Here is a 14,392-nt window from a genome sequence, read left to right as displayed (position 1 = left end):
TCATGAGGAACAGAAGTGCTATGTTACATTCAGTAGCCCCAAACGCTAGCATCCCTTTCATTTATTTACAAAACTGATAAATATGATTGTATATCGATAATTTACATACATTCATCTAAGGGGCACATCAACTAGTGGTATAAGTTAGTAGGAAAGTTACGGGTCGACCGTGTCTTTTTTTTCTCGTGTGCAGGTATACTTCTAGAACAACTGTACAATTTCGTTCGATGTATTGCGGAGGGCAGCACACTGCTACTTGGTAAATATCATTGTGATCTTCAAGATCAGAACAAACACGGGGACACACACACACGAGTACTCTCCGTTAGCTATTGAGCACATCGGAAGTTGTTTGTTTTCTATCATACACAAAAATAGCCACACTTTAAAACAGTAAACAATTGATTGACGCTGCCATCTTTAACAAGTACGATTCCTCCAAGCCTTACATCGTAAACGAACCACCGGAAATCACTGAATCGGGATCGGGAGTTAAAGTCAAGTTTCATCACAAGGTTGTTGCACCGGTACGGGGTTTTAGTCTTTTGCGGAGATAAAACGCGACGGACACTGCACGTCCGGTCAGCGCATTCGCTGCCGGAACTCTTCCAATTCGTGGATGCTTGTCGAGAGCCTGCAATGAAAGATGACATCAATGAAGCGCGCCTCAAGCACACAACACTACCGCTGCTTACCTTCCGAAGGCGTTGAACAGGGCCACAATTTCACCGCGCTTTAACCTCAACGACGGTGGCTGCTGCTTCACCCTTGTGCCCAACCCAGTATCGATTTTGTCGTCAAACTTCCCGGAGAATAGAATTTTCAGCGCCGTTCCCATTCCCTGCACCTGCAGCTTTCCCCACAGCCGGCACTTATCGCACCCAACGCAGTCCATTATCTTCGAGATGTTCATAAACTTTTCCCGAAACTCGTGCTTCAGCTTGATCGCCGACGTGCCACCGCTAAACATGGCCGTCTCATTGAAATGTGCCGGAAAGCCTTCGATCACGGTGAGCAGGTCTTTGACGGCCGTTTTCACCTCCCGGTCGTCCTTCTCGAGACCGGTGAAATATTCCTCGTTTCGTAAGTACGGAGCCGCCTTCGCTAGGGCGCGCAGTTCCACCAGGTAGGCAAAGTACAGATTCCTCAGCCAGTGGGACCCTTCGTTGTCGGTCATGTGAGGGCTGAAGCGACGCTCGAACTCCTCCATATTCGGGCCCCACACGCCGGTCGGTGCGACAAACCCAAACGAACCCTTCTCCGACAGCAGATAGTTGGCACACAGATGAATGTTGATGCTCGAGTGCAGACCGGAGATCATGCGGTAAAACACCCGATGCTCCAGGCATACCTCATTGCGTGCCATGTCCTGGTACGGAATCATGGCCGAGTAAGCATTTTTCTTCTTCACGGAGTGTGCTCTACAAAAAGGGGTTGCAAAGTGAGAGGAATTCAATAAACAGTTTGTTCGACCATGAAACGAGCAGCAATGCGGCCACACTTACTGGAAACAGTTTTCCAAATAGATGCTGCTCCAGATGCGCCGCGCCGATTCGCCCCGGTAGCCGGTGTAGCGTTCCGGGTTCAGCAGCAGATCGACGTACTGTGCGCCGGGCTCGTGATCGTCCAGAATGCAGAAATTATCTTGCGCTTCGTCATAGTCGGCCCATCGCTGGAACTCTTTGTGTGCCTTGTCGCTGATGCTAGTGTTAAGGTAGCCCAGCTCCACGTCCAAGTCTTCGTTGCAGTTCGTTAACGTTTGCACCTCTTTTATGTACTAAAATAAAATGGAAAAGAAACCCATTACATACGAAAATGATACTGCTATCACATCTGCCCTTGCTATCGTAACAGGTCCGGTCAATTCAATCAGCATAATTAAACGAGCAAGTCCAAAACAAAAACGATGACGTGTGCACCAGGCACACTTTTTTTTGTGCCGCCAGCTTCTGCTAATGCAAACCCAAGGGAAAAACCCCCCGCCAGCACCATGTGCCAGCAGTAGCATACACGAGTAGCAACGTGCGTTCGTCCCCGTGGTGGACATGTTTTGATTGCACAGCGTGTTATTATTACCTCACGCTCACTCACCTTATGATAAGACGACGCGTCGCCCTTCAGCCCCGGTGGGATATCTTTCTCCTCGCAGTGTTCCACATGGCAGAACCGCATCGCACACTTGCTGTCGTCGACCCAGAACGGGCACTCTTTGTTCAGGTGCACCTTGTAGTAGCGAAAGAAATCCTTCACCAGCAAGCTCTGCAGACGGGGATAGATTTTTACATTGTTGTAGTAATCCACCGTGTCGATATTACAGCTACAGTCATCGATCGTTCCTTGAAGCTGGAATGAGTTTAGAAGAACAGACACTTGAGCTTCATGCCATTATCATCTCTCCTTTTCCGCCGATCCGCTGCATATTTGCAACTAATTGAACATCATTAGGCGGAAGTGTAACTGGTTTCCCTGTTGCTTACCTGGCAGAAGCAAAACCGTTCATCGCTAACCTCCGCACTGCTATCCGTATAGAAATATCCGCTCGAATGGTTTGCCAGGCCCAGCAACACCCCGAAACACACCACAATCCACTGGAAGTAGTGTAACCGTGTCATCCGGCCAACGGAAAGCCTTCGCCAAGGTGCCATTGACACTGAAAATGGGGCTACTTGTTACGTTTGGATGTTTTGTTTGTTTGTTTTGCCCTTCGCCCCCTTTTTTATGTGCCCCGCGTGGTGAGACCAATTCCGGTGCAGAGCCGTGGGCTGCTGTTTACCAAATGAATGAACAGTACGAATTACTTCACACAAACCACCGGAACGCTGTTGTTGATTGTTTTGTCTTTTGGCAGTAGTAAATAAAACCCGGAAAAGGGGCGGATTACGCTACAACTCCACACGATTCACGGTACGTGCGATTGTTTTGCCGATATCGTTCCACCTTTAGCACTGTCTCCAACAAACCACGACTGTGATGTGAGTCGAAGAAAGCAGAGTAAGCTTTTGTTTTCACGGATGTTGTAACATTCGGTACGATTGCACGACCGAGCACGACACATTCCGCACCTTGGAATTGGCCCAACTACGTGCAAATGCTCACGGCGTTCCACTTTTTCGGCTGGGAAAGTTAACCCCTTTCGATCCACCCACAAATCAACACGTCAACACAACGTTCAATTGTCAAGTGGTGCGTGCCACCCCTTTCGCCAACTACCCCTATCGTTTCACGCGCGCGCACACGCACACACACGGAAAACAGCTGATAAACAAATCACTGTCATGCCCTGCACAGTGTGTGCTGGTGATCATCGCGATGACATTTAAAAACGCAAATTTGAGTAGATTGGGATTTAGGTGAGTAAAACAAGCGTTAAAAATTCAAAATGTCTCCATGTTGCCAATAAAATACTTACTGCTGCTAAGCAAGCTAAAAGAATAATGGGGAAAATAATCTTGAAGAACTGAACCGGATGTTATATTCAAGAAAACCAAACCATTTTCAAATTTGACGTTAAGTTAATTTCTTGTTCATATGTTTTTAGTAAAAATTACCTGATTTATCTAAATCTTTGCAAGCACAAGTAAAGATAAAAATAATTTTCAGATTATCAACAAAATGATCATACTAAAATTTACGAATACAGCTCAGATGCAGCCGCCGAAATGAATGCCGGAAGGATTCGAGCAGTGTTCGAGCAGATGTCTTCCCGTTCTATGAACCGTTTGAAATATTTCATTTAAATTTCATTTGAATGTTGTCAAACGTCGTTAATTTTGAACACCTGTCAGCGTGGTAATTTGCTCATTTTAGTCAATCTTATTTGCAGTTTTTAAATGGCATCACAAAAAATGCATACCTTCGCCGTATCTATTCATACCAAATGTGTCCATAAATCCAACCTGTTTTATATGGCGTAAAATGTATACAAAACATTGTTTTCAACCCATTACAGACAACGGATCACATCCTTTTTTCCGATTACATCATTACAAGCTGAGATTATTCACACCGCACAAGTGGCGCACGCCTTTCCCAAATCTCACGGAATGCAGGTCAGCGCGCGCTGATTCATTCAACCGGATCATCGGTCCCCAGACGGAACCGTTCCATGAATGAAGGGAAACACGTTCGCCTCCAACGAACGGTAACCTGCAGCGATGCTCCGGGAGCGTAAGGTGAGATTTTCACATCCCCTCACATCAACACCCTCGGCTCGGCCGTACGAGCAACCTGATGTGAGCAAACCAACTGATGTAGTACGATCATCAACGCGCGTTGCCTTTTCGCTCCCCTTACGGCTGGCAACCGGAAAGCGCCCAGACGCGAGCTCTCCATGCCCGGACCAGTGCGGTCAGTTTCAGCACAGCACTCCGATCGTGTAGACGTGTAGCACCGTTGCTGCTGCGCCGTGCCGCATAAAGTGCACACACCACAATCTGACAAAGACAAATTCGCGAAGCAACGGGCACTCGACACAAGGTAATGATAAAGATCGGTCGGAGAAAGTCGGGATGAAAGGTGTGATGTGAAATGCGAACCAACAAAAAAAAAGTGCTGCCTTGGTCGTTGAGGTTTGCAACAGTGTCGATCATATGATTTCGCGACGTGCAAGAGAAGGAGAGAAAGCGTACGTGTGTGTGTGTGCGTGAGTGTGTACGATGACGATGTCATGGCATTGATGCTCCGTACCTGGAGAATGTAAGATTACGAACTACGCCACTGCGTTCCCGGGCGCAGAACGTCTCGCACAGAAATGAACACACGCTCAGGAAAATCAGGACAGTCTATAGCGCGCGATCGCGCATTAGGGCATAGACACCGTAACGCTAAGTGAAGTCCCGAGAAACTAGGTTAAATAGCGCAGTGATAAAAACGGCTCCGCTTCCCCCGACTCTCCCTCACACCGTACACGGCGCACGTTCCGGGACGGCTCCGATACCGCTATGGCCGGTTCCCGCTAGATCGAGTCGATCGACGCCGGGGCGCTTAACAGATATGGGGAGGAGGGAGTAAAACAAGACTTGTTTGGGTTGCGGTTTGCACACGTGCTGCGTGCATTACGCTGCTGCCGGGGAGCTTTTGGGGAGCTTCTCCGCTGTGCATCGAATCCGTGTGAAAGTATCGGATACCGCAACCAAACAAAGCAACAGTGAGTGGAACACGCAGTCGACACAGCACATCGATCGATCACTCCCCCATTTCACTGATCAACCGACGATTCTACCCCTGCGAACGGTAAACCGAATGCTGGTTTTGATGGAGCTCTTTCGACGGCTCACGGGCGGTGGGGGTTTGTGCAAATAAAGTGCTCACGACTTTAAATCCCGTACGGCGCGGCGCGGCGAGTGTGCGGTTGGTTTCGCTTACCACCAACGGTAGTGCAAAGCGGCCAATGCAAATTACACCGAAGAGCGGGTGAAGTAATTCTAACGGTTCCGAAGTGAAAACCCACATCGCGCGATGGACTACTTCGCGTTACTAGTGCTAGTAGCGTACCGGTTGTACGTCGCACGATCCCTCGAGTAGGTGTCGTGGCACTACTGGACGGGGGAAATGGAATCATTATTCTAAATGTTTCTAACGGGCAATTGTCAAAATTGGGATTTTTGAATGCAAAAAAGGCTTTCGACATCATCATGTATCCTGTACCTAAGTATTTTTGTTTATTTTGATTGGAAAAATACCTGGACGTACTTTCCATCATGGACCTTCAGAACGGAAAATCCATTTATTTGCCGTCCATGCCTTACCCTCCTGCAAACCATCTCCTACAATTTCCTACCGGGAAACTTACTGGATGTTGCTCTCTGCACACGTTTGCAACCCTACTTTATTACATCTTATAAAATGGAAAGTGTTGTTCCTTTTACACTCATGCCACACCTTCCTGGCAAAACAACAACAACAAAAAAGACATTGTGAACAGTTTCGGGTCATCAGTTGGTTGCACAGTTATTTCATCCAGGATAGGCATGCATTACTGACCAGCAATAAACTGTCGCCTAAGACAAACAGACCGCAGCCGCACGAAGCAGCGCAAAATAAAGAGACGACAGCAAAAGGGGGAAACACATGATGGAAATGATCTATCGCTCGAATCGATGCGCCAGCTCGTTCGGTACCGCGCGGTCTTCTCGAAAGCTCCCGCGTACGCGGTGTGAAGCTCTCCTGGTTATTCGACCGGCCCCAATGGAAAGGAGAAACCGGCAGAACGGAATATCCAGCAAACCGAAAAGCAAACCGTACTACATACCTTCCCACCTTCCTCCGGTCCCCAAACCCAAACGAGAAAGAAATGGAACGCGCAGGAGGGGGGGGCGGGCTGCCCTCTCGCGTCCCCGGGCGAGGATCGAGAAAGGAATGCACGCGCGAACGACGCGAGACCCACGGGTGAAAGAGAGTCGAAGATCGATGGGAAGCAGCGAGCCACAAACACTTACAAGCACACACAGACACACAGTAAGCGGTGCGAAGAGGAAACGGACAGCCTAGCCCAAGATCATGCGTACCAAGCGCTAGAGTGAGAGAGAAAGAGAGAGAGAGAGATGGAGAAGAAAACGGACAAAAGAAACTATGTTGAGCCAGCAGCATGAAAGTTGTTAGAGGGTACAGTTTTCAAGCACAATATTAAGTAACTTTACTATCGCCTCGACTGGTGCCGCATACGGATCGCGGTTTTTTTTCTTCTCAGTTCTCAATAGCGGCCAGGCGCATCTTTGGCTGACCCAAAAAACAATAACACACAGCATAGTCTCACCGCATAGTTGACAGTTGATGTTATGGTTTTGCACGGAATTTCCATTTCGATCAAGGTACGACACGAAAAGTTTTGACAGTGCACAGTGTTTGAAAAGTGATAGTTTGTTGTGATCGTTTCCGGTGCCAAAAGGGAAGGGTGGCAAACCCTTTTGTGTGGAAGCTGGTCTACCGGTCTGCCGGGCAAAGCCAAAGCAAGGTGTGCAAATTGTGAAGATCAATGCAAAAGTGCAAAGTGATCGTTGTATATGTGTGTGTCGAACGCTTGAGGATTTTCTCCCTGGCGAGTAAAGCGAATGCTGACGTGGTTAAACTTACCGGTGGAAATACAATTGCCCGAAATGCCATCATTGTTGCACGGCAATGATCAGCATTCGTTCCAATGCGTCATCGAAAAGACAAGATCGCATGGGTGTTCCGCTGGCCGGATCGCTGCACGGAGCGCTGGCTCAGTGTCAGCGGCCCAGAACCAGTTTGTTGGTGGATGCGTCTGCAAGCGATAACTGTGAAAAAGAACAACAACGTTGAGTTGAAGTGTGTTAAGTTACAGTTAGACTGTTAGAGAGAGTGTGTGTGTTTGTGTGTGCAGGATAATTTCCCCCACCGGTTGTACTTGGGCTAGGGCCTCAAGGGGTGTCGATCGCTAATTAATGCTGCCGATCGCTAACGAGCTGTCAAGAGCAGAACGAGAATTACTGCAGATTATACTAAGTCATTACGGCTGGGAGGTGAAACAGAGCTTAAGCTCATACACAGAACGGTTACGGACAACAGCTGACAGATGGCTGAAGATTTTGTGCACTCAAGACTCAAGACTCCCGCAAGAATTGCTCAACCGGACGTATTTCACAACCTTGTACGAATGGTTTGCTTTCTTCTTCTGGTTAATCATAGAGTAAGAGTGTAACTAGTCTTCAATGAGACATCAACAGTTATCGCATGAGACAGCCAAATCTACCGAGATCTTGCCACTGATGCCACGATCAGAACCGACAACCCATACAACGTCTAATTAATCGGCCTGATCTGATAGTGTGGTTTCACCAAACCCACCCGAAACGATCGTCAGCCCAAGATCAGTTGGACACGCGCGTGTGCGCGTGATTTCTCCTCGACCCCGTTGTTGGTGACCGGGTGCGACTCACGTTCGCTTCGACCGTTCGTACCATTTGGCGTACCGATCCAAATTTTCATTATCCCCGCAAGTAGCGAATTCCTGCCCCACCCGCGGCCCGACGCTCTCATTTTCACCGCCGTCGATGACGAAGACGACAACGACGAATCGCTCCGCGCGGATGCTTTCACCCCGAGGGCAGAGCTTTTTGGCCGTCTCTAGCAGCGGACCGAGCTGTTCGCCGGCCAACAGGAAGTGCATTACCGATTGAAAGAGAAATGAACGTGGTATGGAGCCGAAAGACGAGGAAGGGAGCGGGAACGGCAAAACAACGCAATAGAGAGAAAATTTTCGTATTAGACAAAGCGAAGCGAAAAACAGCTCCATCCAGCACGATGGAAAGGAAAGTCACATGGAGCCACACACCAATATGTGTGTGTGTGTGTTATACGCAGCTCCAATGCAGAACAGATTCCCACCGGCTTCGAACTGCGCTGCATCGCTATGGAACTAACCCTTGGTGACATATTTTCTCTTTTCTTCCCATTTGTGCCATTTCGGGGCTGGGCGGCCCAACGGGGGGAATGCGCGCCCCGGAAATGGGTCAGCGGTATTGTATCACCGATGGCTGCGCAAAGCCGCTCGCGACCAAACCCCTTTGCCTCCGTGCCGAGAGGTCTCCCGGTCCGTAACCTTCACCCTGCCCTGCGCCTAAGCCCCGTTTCCACCGTTCGGTATCTCTTCTCGCCGACCGTGACCATGGCAGCGGGTGCTTTGCGTGCACCTTGCAACGTGGGCAACGGGCGTACTCCCTTCCATTCCATCACGCACCGAAAACCAGTCCAAGCAGCCCGCTGACAATACAGCCGACTCACGGCCGGTGCGAGCAGGAAAGAGGAAAGCGTGAAGGGAAAGAACGATTTCTTAAATCTGTGTCAGCGGGAAGAAACACAAACCAGTCAAACGGTGCGCCCGGTGTGTGTGTGTAGGTCGCTGCGCCCGGGGACGTTGTGCTAGAATGGCCGATAAATCGTTGTCGTCGGCGGCGGCGGCGGCGTGAGGCGGCGCTTTCACTAGCAAACATTCTTCGGTCGATGGTGAAATTTGTTGACCCGCTTGCCAGCATGATCGGCGAACGCGGTGGCCTTCAACAAAAAACGAAAACAGCATCCCAACGGCGCCCTGTCGCATATGTTTCACTCACCGCCGAAGCGTTACTTATCCCGCACAAGGGGCAACGCACGTGTAGGCAAAGTAGGCTGCCGCGTAAGCTGCTGTAAGCTTTCAAGAATGTATGAACGCTTCGCTGGGTGCGGATTTGCGTTATTCTGATTTTAGAAAGCGTGTACCACGTGCTCAGAAAGTTGGGTTACGATCTGAGCTGAAAGTTTTTGGCGCGTTTGGCACGAATTGCGCTGTTCTTAGTTTCGAAAGCGCGCGCCACACTTACCTCACAACAAAAACCGCCCCACGCGTGGGGCGCAATGGTTGAGCAGAAATTCTGTTGGAATTTCTTCATCCTAGCTTTCACAACGTCTGATGTAATCTGATCATAATAGCTCTGTCGTAAAAAGCTCTCCCTGCAGTCGTCGTAGACTTCCAATCTCCCAACACTGGGATGACACTGGGCAATGGTGGTTTAAATGCGGCTGTGCCCGTCATTCGCTTTGCGTTTCAAAGCCGATCAGATCTGCAAGCTGGATATGGCACCGGTGCGAGGGTTGCGGCATTCGGCCAGTGGTCGTGCAGCAGCAGTTTTCGGATTCACAGTTTCGGAGGAAAAAAAAACACAGTTAGTTTCGCTCCTTTTGCGAGCGCGCGGTGTAAATTGGAACACATTTTCACTCGACCTAAACTCGAATTTTGTGTATGCACGGGTATGCGCGCGTATTAAATGCTGACCATTCCGACACGGTGCGGTACCGTGTGCGCAGCACCGTCCCGATCAATAATCCACGGCCGAAGGGTGACGGCGCCCAAGAAGACGAAGAAGGAGAAGAGGAGGAAAAGTGTAGAAAAACTTTCTGTGATAGCTCACTTCCGGCAGCGCAAGTTTTGAGGCCAGCGATTGTTTGTTGTTTGAATACTTTTCTTTTTAATGTTCGATGGTTGTTGTTGTTTGTTTTTTTTTTTTTTTTTTTGTTAAAGTTTGGAGTATCTCAGGTGGCAAAAGGGCTGATGATTTGATAATTGAATCATTTTGGCTAACCAGACCAAATGTAGGTTAAAGAAAAAAGGGGAAAAGTTGTGCATTTACTGTTTCAACGATATGAAAATGAGTTGAAGTAAACTATTCGTAGCAATTAAAATAAATTTAAATTTGCTTCAAATTCATATTCTAATATCAATGATTTTATGTTACGTAGATTGTGAAATTGTGTTATTTGTTTTTTTTTCCAGTGCCACATAGTGAAAGACTAACCATTCGCAGGTATATTCGGTGTGAGCTAGAAACGTTTACGCACGCACAAACGTGTTTATGTGACTACTAAACAGTGCAAGAGACACAAGATGATCCTCAAAGCTGCAGCCTTACTATTGCTGCTCTTCGCGAGCGGGGCCAAATCACAAGATGACTCACTTGCTGGAAGTTTCCTGTCAGGTAGGGGTGCTTCTGTTTTCTTCCCCCGGCTCAATGCCTTCATGACTCATACACGTTTAACTGTTCCGCTTCCACAGGTCTACTGGATTCGATCACAAGCACAGAGGACGCGAAAGGATGTCCGGGCGTGTGCGTTCACACGCTGGCCACACTGATCTGCTACGAGGTGCTGGATGACATACCGTGCCCCTCGCCCAGCATGAAGTGTTGCGTGGAAAGTAGTGCGGCGGCCGCAAACATCACTACCACGCCGCGGCCAAGAACCACCACGACAACGGCGCGTCCCACAACGACGACACCGAAACCGACGACCGAGGCCAAGATCAAGGAGAAGGACAATAAAAACAATTGTAAGTGACTGAATTTCGCTGACGTCGTCTAACGTTCCCCAAGCTATTAACACCTACTTTTCTCATGTTCGCTAGCGTCCTGTCCGGGTGTGTGCGTGGCGGATCGTATCGCGGAGTACTGTGAGGCGTACCTCACGACGGCCGGGCTCTGCAAGAGTGGTTCCAAGTGTTGCGTATCGCGCGACATCTATCCGGACAACCCGCCGGACGAGCTGTACATACCGACGGCACACTTCGATGCGAAGCAGAACAGAACGACCACGCCGAAACCGTACGCCAAGACGACCGAGCGGCCCCACACCACCGAGGAACCGATCAAGTCGAAAACGAACCCAACCCAGAAGCCTACGCCGAAACCGACCAAGCCAGCCCCGTCCAAGCTGAAGACGACGCCCGCGACCACAGTCAACAATGGCCAGGGGCCAGTGTTTAAGGAATGCGAGGGCGAGTGTGTCAATGGGCTGTTTGCGCTGTTCTGTGACGATCTGGACAGCGAGGCGTTCTGTCCGAACGAGGGCTCGTGCTGCATTACCGGCGTGGCGGAAGACAACAAGCAGCAGATCGTGACGACAACGAGGCGACCAGCAACACCGGTAAGCTTACCAACTGCCCGACACACTGACCGATGCTCTAACCTAAAACGCCCTTTTCCTTTCAGCCGCCACTGCCCCGCTGTCCCGGCTTCTGTCTGCTGAACATTATGGCCGCCTTCTGCGAGCGCCCGTCCGTGCTCATCCCCAACACGGCCAACTGCAAGCGCGGCTCGGTGTGCTGCGACAATACGCGCGCTCCCCCGCCGAGACCGCCGCAGCAGAAGCGTCCACCGCCAACCACCACCACGACCACACCCGCCCCGACCACGGCCGTGCCGGATCCGCGGGAAGAGTGTCCCGGCTCGTGCATCGTCAGTCTGCTCAGCTTCACCTGCTTCCGCAACGCCGAGATGACCGATCTGTTCAAGTGCAAAAAGTCCGGCACGCAGTGCTGTGCGCCCAAGTCCAAGATACAGGAGGTGCAGCAGGCCGCCGCAAGCAAGACAAAGTACAACGACACGAACGGCGGCTATCCGCCGCAGGCCCTGCCGCCTCCACCGCCGATGATGCAGCCGCAGCAGCAGCCCCCGATGCCGTACCCGATGCCACCGTCGGCAGCAATGCCACCGTCCCAGGTGCAGTCCCCGCTGGCCGGACCGCACCAGCAGGTGTACGGTCCGCCGGCGCCCAATCCCTACCCGGGCCCGATCAGCAACAACATCTACGAGGTGCCACCGACGCAGCAGCCGCAGTACGCCCAGTCCCCGGTGTACGAGCCGCCGACGACTACGGCCCGACCGCAGGTCTACTCCAAGTACGTGTGCGGCGTGAAGGGAACGAGCCGGGCGGCTAAATCCATCCTCAGCCAGGAGGTGCTGCGGCTGGAACGGGAGCACAGCTCGCCGGCCCGCCACGCGCGCCACATCGACGTGGACAGTCTGTATCGGTCCAAGAGCTCGGAGCGGCTGGTGCTCGGTAGCAGCATCGTGCCGATACCGATCATCTACCACGACCACAACGACACCGTGCCGGAGGATCTGCTGCACCATCCGAGCGTGAAGGAGAACGCCACGCTGGCCAAGTACTGGAGCCACCATCGGAAGGGACGCGTGGTCGGGGGGGAGGATGGCGAAAATGGCGAATGGTGCTGGCAGGTGGCGCTGATCAACTCGCTCAACCAGTACCTGTGCGGGGCGGCCCTCATCGGTACGCAGTGGGTACTGACGGCGGCACACTGTGTAACGAAGTAAGTCGCTGTGAAACGGTGAAGATAAGGCTTTGCTGCAATATTCACAATATTATTTGACGTTTCAGCATTGTACGATCGGGTGATGCCATCTACGTCCGGGTCGGCGATTACGATCTGACGCGAAAGTACGGCAGTCCGGGCGCGCAGACGTTACGGGTAGCGACCACGTACATCCATCACAATCACAACAGCCAAACGCTTGACAACGATATCGCCCTGCTGAAGCTGCACGGTCAGGCCGAGCTTCGTGATGGCGTGTGTTTGGTAAGAGGATCATCGACGGATCTGAAGGGCAAGAGATCGTGAATCAAACTCTCCTCCTATCTGTCCATTTGCAGGTGTGTCTACCGGCACGAGGTGTCAGCCATGCCGCTGGCAAGCGCTGCACGGTGACGGGATACGGCTATATGGGTGAGGCCGGACCGATACCGCTGCGGGTGCGTGAGGCCGAAATCCCGATCGTCAGTGATGCCGAGTGCATACGCAAGGTGAATGCCGTCACCGAGAAGATCTTCATCCTGCCGGCGTCCAGCTTCTGTGCGGGCGGTGAGGAAGGCAACGACGCGTGCCAGGGTGACGGGGGCGGTCCGCTCGTGTGCCAGGACGATGGGTTCTTCGAGCTGGCCGGCCTGGTGTCGTGGGGTTTCGGCTGCGGGCGTGTCGATGTGCCCGGTGTGTACGTGAAGGTGTCGTCGTTCATCGGCTGGATCAACCAGATCATTAGCGTTAACAACCAGTAGCTGGAGTAGTAGTAGCATTAGCAGTAGTAATAGTACGTAGATGAATACCAAACTTTCTCTCCAACAACTTCCAATGAACCCCTTGATTCGTCCCTTCGCCCTGTGCCTTGTGCAGTGCCCAGTAGTTTTAGGAAGAGTTCAGTGTGTAAGGTGTGCTGTGAGAGCTTGCACACGTTTGATTTCGATTCATTTTCTCTCTTCAAAAAGACACACATACACACAAACAGACAGGAACAATCGATGCTAGTTTGTTAAAACGATAGTGGTAATAGATGAGCTTGATGGGAGCGTAACGGAACGGATGGCTTTATTCCGTTTGGGAAGTTTCGAATGATTATGTTTGGAATGGATATTTATTGTAAAAACAAAACAAAACAAAAACAAACCCTCCTTCCACTGGTGGTAAGCAATCGGTAAGCGAGACAGTGGAGACAGCTTTCTTGGCTCGACTAGAACGACACCACATCCACCACTGCTGCCATCGTGCTGAATCGATGGTAACAATCTAAGCCTAGACCCTAAGGCACATCGAACTTCTGCTAGGAATTACTTCCATCTCATTAACGATATTGAAGTATGCGTGAGTATTTATTTATTTTCCCATTTACCGCGACAGATGCATTACTAAACTCGTTCTGCTAATGTAAGAAGTAATGTAAGAGGAACACCGCTATTAGGCGCCACCCGACATCTGCAAACCCCCTTTCCCCCAGAACAAAGCACTGAATCTTTAAAACGCATTGCAATTGTTAGCAATGAGAAGCATAATTGTAGTGATTGGGAATAGAGACAATTTGATGAAATTGTTATACACTGTGTACAATAAAGTATCATGACTGGTTATGTAGATTGGAAGTGTTTTTGGTTGATTTGTCCGTTCCGGTACGATGCATTTTAATTTATGCTGTGAATGATTGTAAAAATTTTCTCAATTATTGAGAAATATGTATCTTTTATATTTTGCTGTTGAAATGTAACACACACACACACACACAATGCAAAACGTTTCTTCTCATTATAGAGAAAGGAACTTTTAGAAAGAAATGATATA

General features: G+C 50.3%; 2 protein-coding genes across 3 annotated transcripts; one reads left to right on the top strand and one right to left on the bottom strand.

Moving 5' to 3' along the window:
* Positions 1–23: 23 nt before the first annotated feature.
* On the bottom strand, positions 24–3,188 carry LOC120895064 (ero1-like protein). Its single transcript, XM_040298076.1, has 5 exons — positions 2,478–3,188; positions 2,092–2,343; positions 1,506–1,777; positions 696–1,421; positions 24–634 (listed from the first exon to the last, which is right to left on the bottom strand). The coding sequence occupies exons 1-5, from the start codon at positions 2,643–2,645 to the stop codon at positions 583–585; spliced, it is 1,470 nt and encodes a 489-aa protein (XP_040154010.1). The 5' UTR covers positions 2,646–3,188; the 3' UTR covers positions 24–582.
* Positions 3,189–4,365: 1,177 nt separating this feature from the next.
* On the top strand, positions 4,366–14,190 carry LOC120895062 (protein masquerade). 2 transcript variants are annotated; one of them, XM_040298067.1, is made up of 7 exons: positions 4,366–4,476; positions 10,268–10,469; positions 10,547–10,819; positions 10,895–11,412; positions 11,478–12,598; positions 12,667–12,865; positions 12,940–14,190. In XM_040298067.1, the coding sequence occupies exons 2-7, from the start codon at positions 10,379–10,381 to the stop codon at positions 13,339–13,341; spliced, it is 2,604 nt and encodes an 867-aa protein (XP_040154001.1). In that variant the 5' UTR covers positions 4,366–4,476; positions 10,268–10,378; the 3' UTR covers positions 13,342–14,190. The 2 variants fall into 2 exon arrangements, with proteins under 2 accessions (XP_040154001.1, XP_040154004.1); XM_040298070.1 differs by lacking the exon at positions 4,366–4,476 and adding an exon at positions 6,621–6,809.
* The last annotated feature ends 202 nt before the right edge of the window (positions 14,191–14,392 follow it).

This window comes from Anopheles arabiensis, chromosome 2 (assembly GCF_016920715.1).
Source record: "Anopheles arabiensis isolate DONGOLA chromosome 2, AaraD3, whole genome shotgun sequence".
Taxonomy (NCBI): Eukaryota; Metazoa; Arthropoda; class Insecta; order Diptera; family Culicidae; genus Anopheles; species Anopheles arabiensis.
Note: the sequence above shows the minus strand (reverse complement) of the source record. Positions and strands in the feature narration are given on the sequence as shown.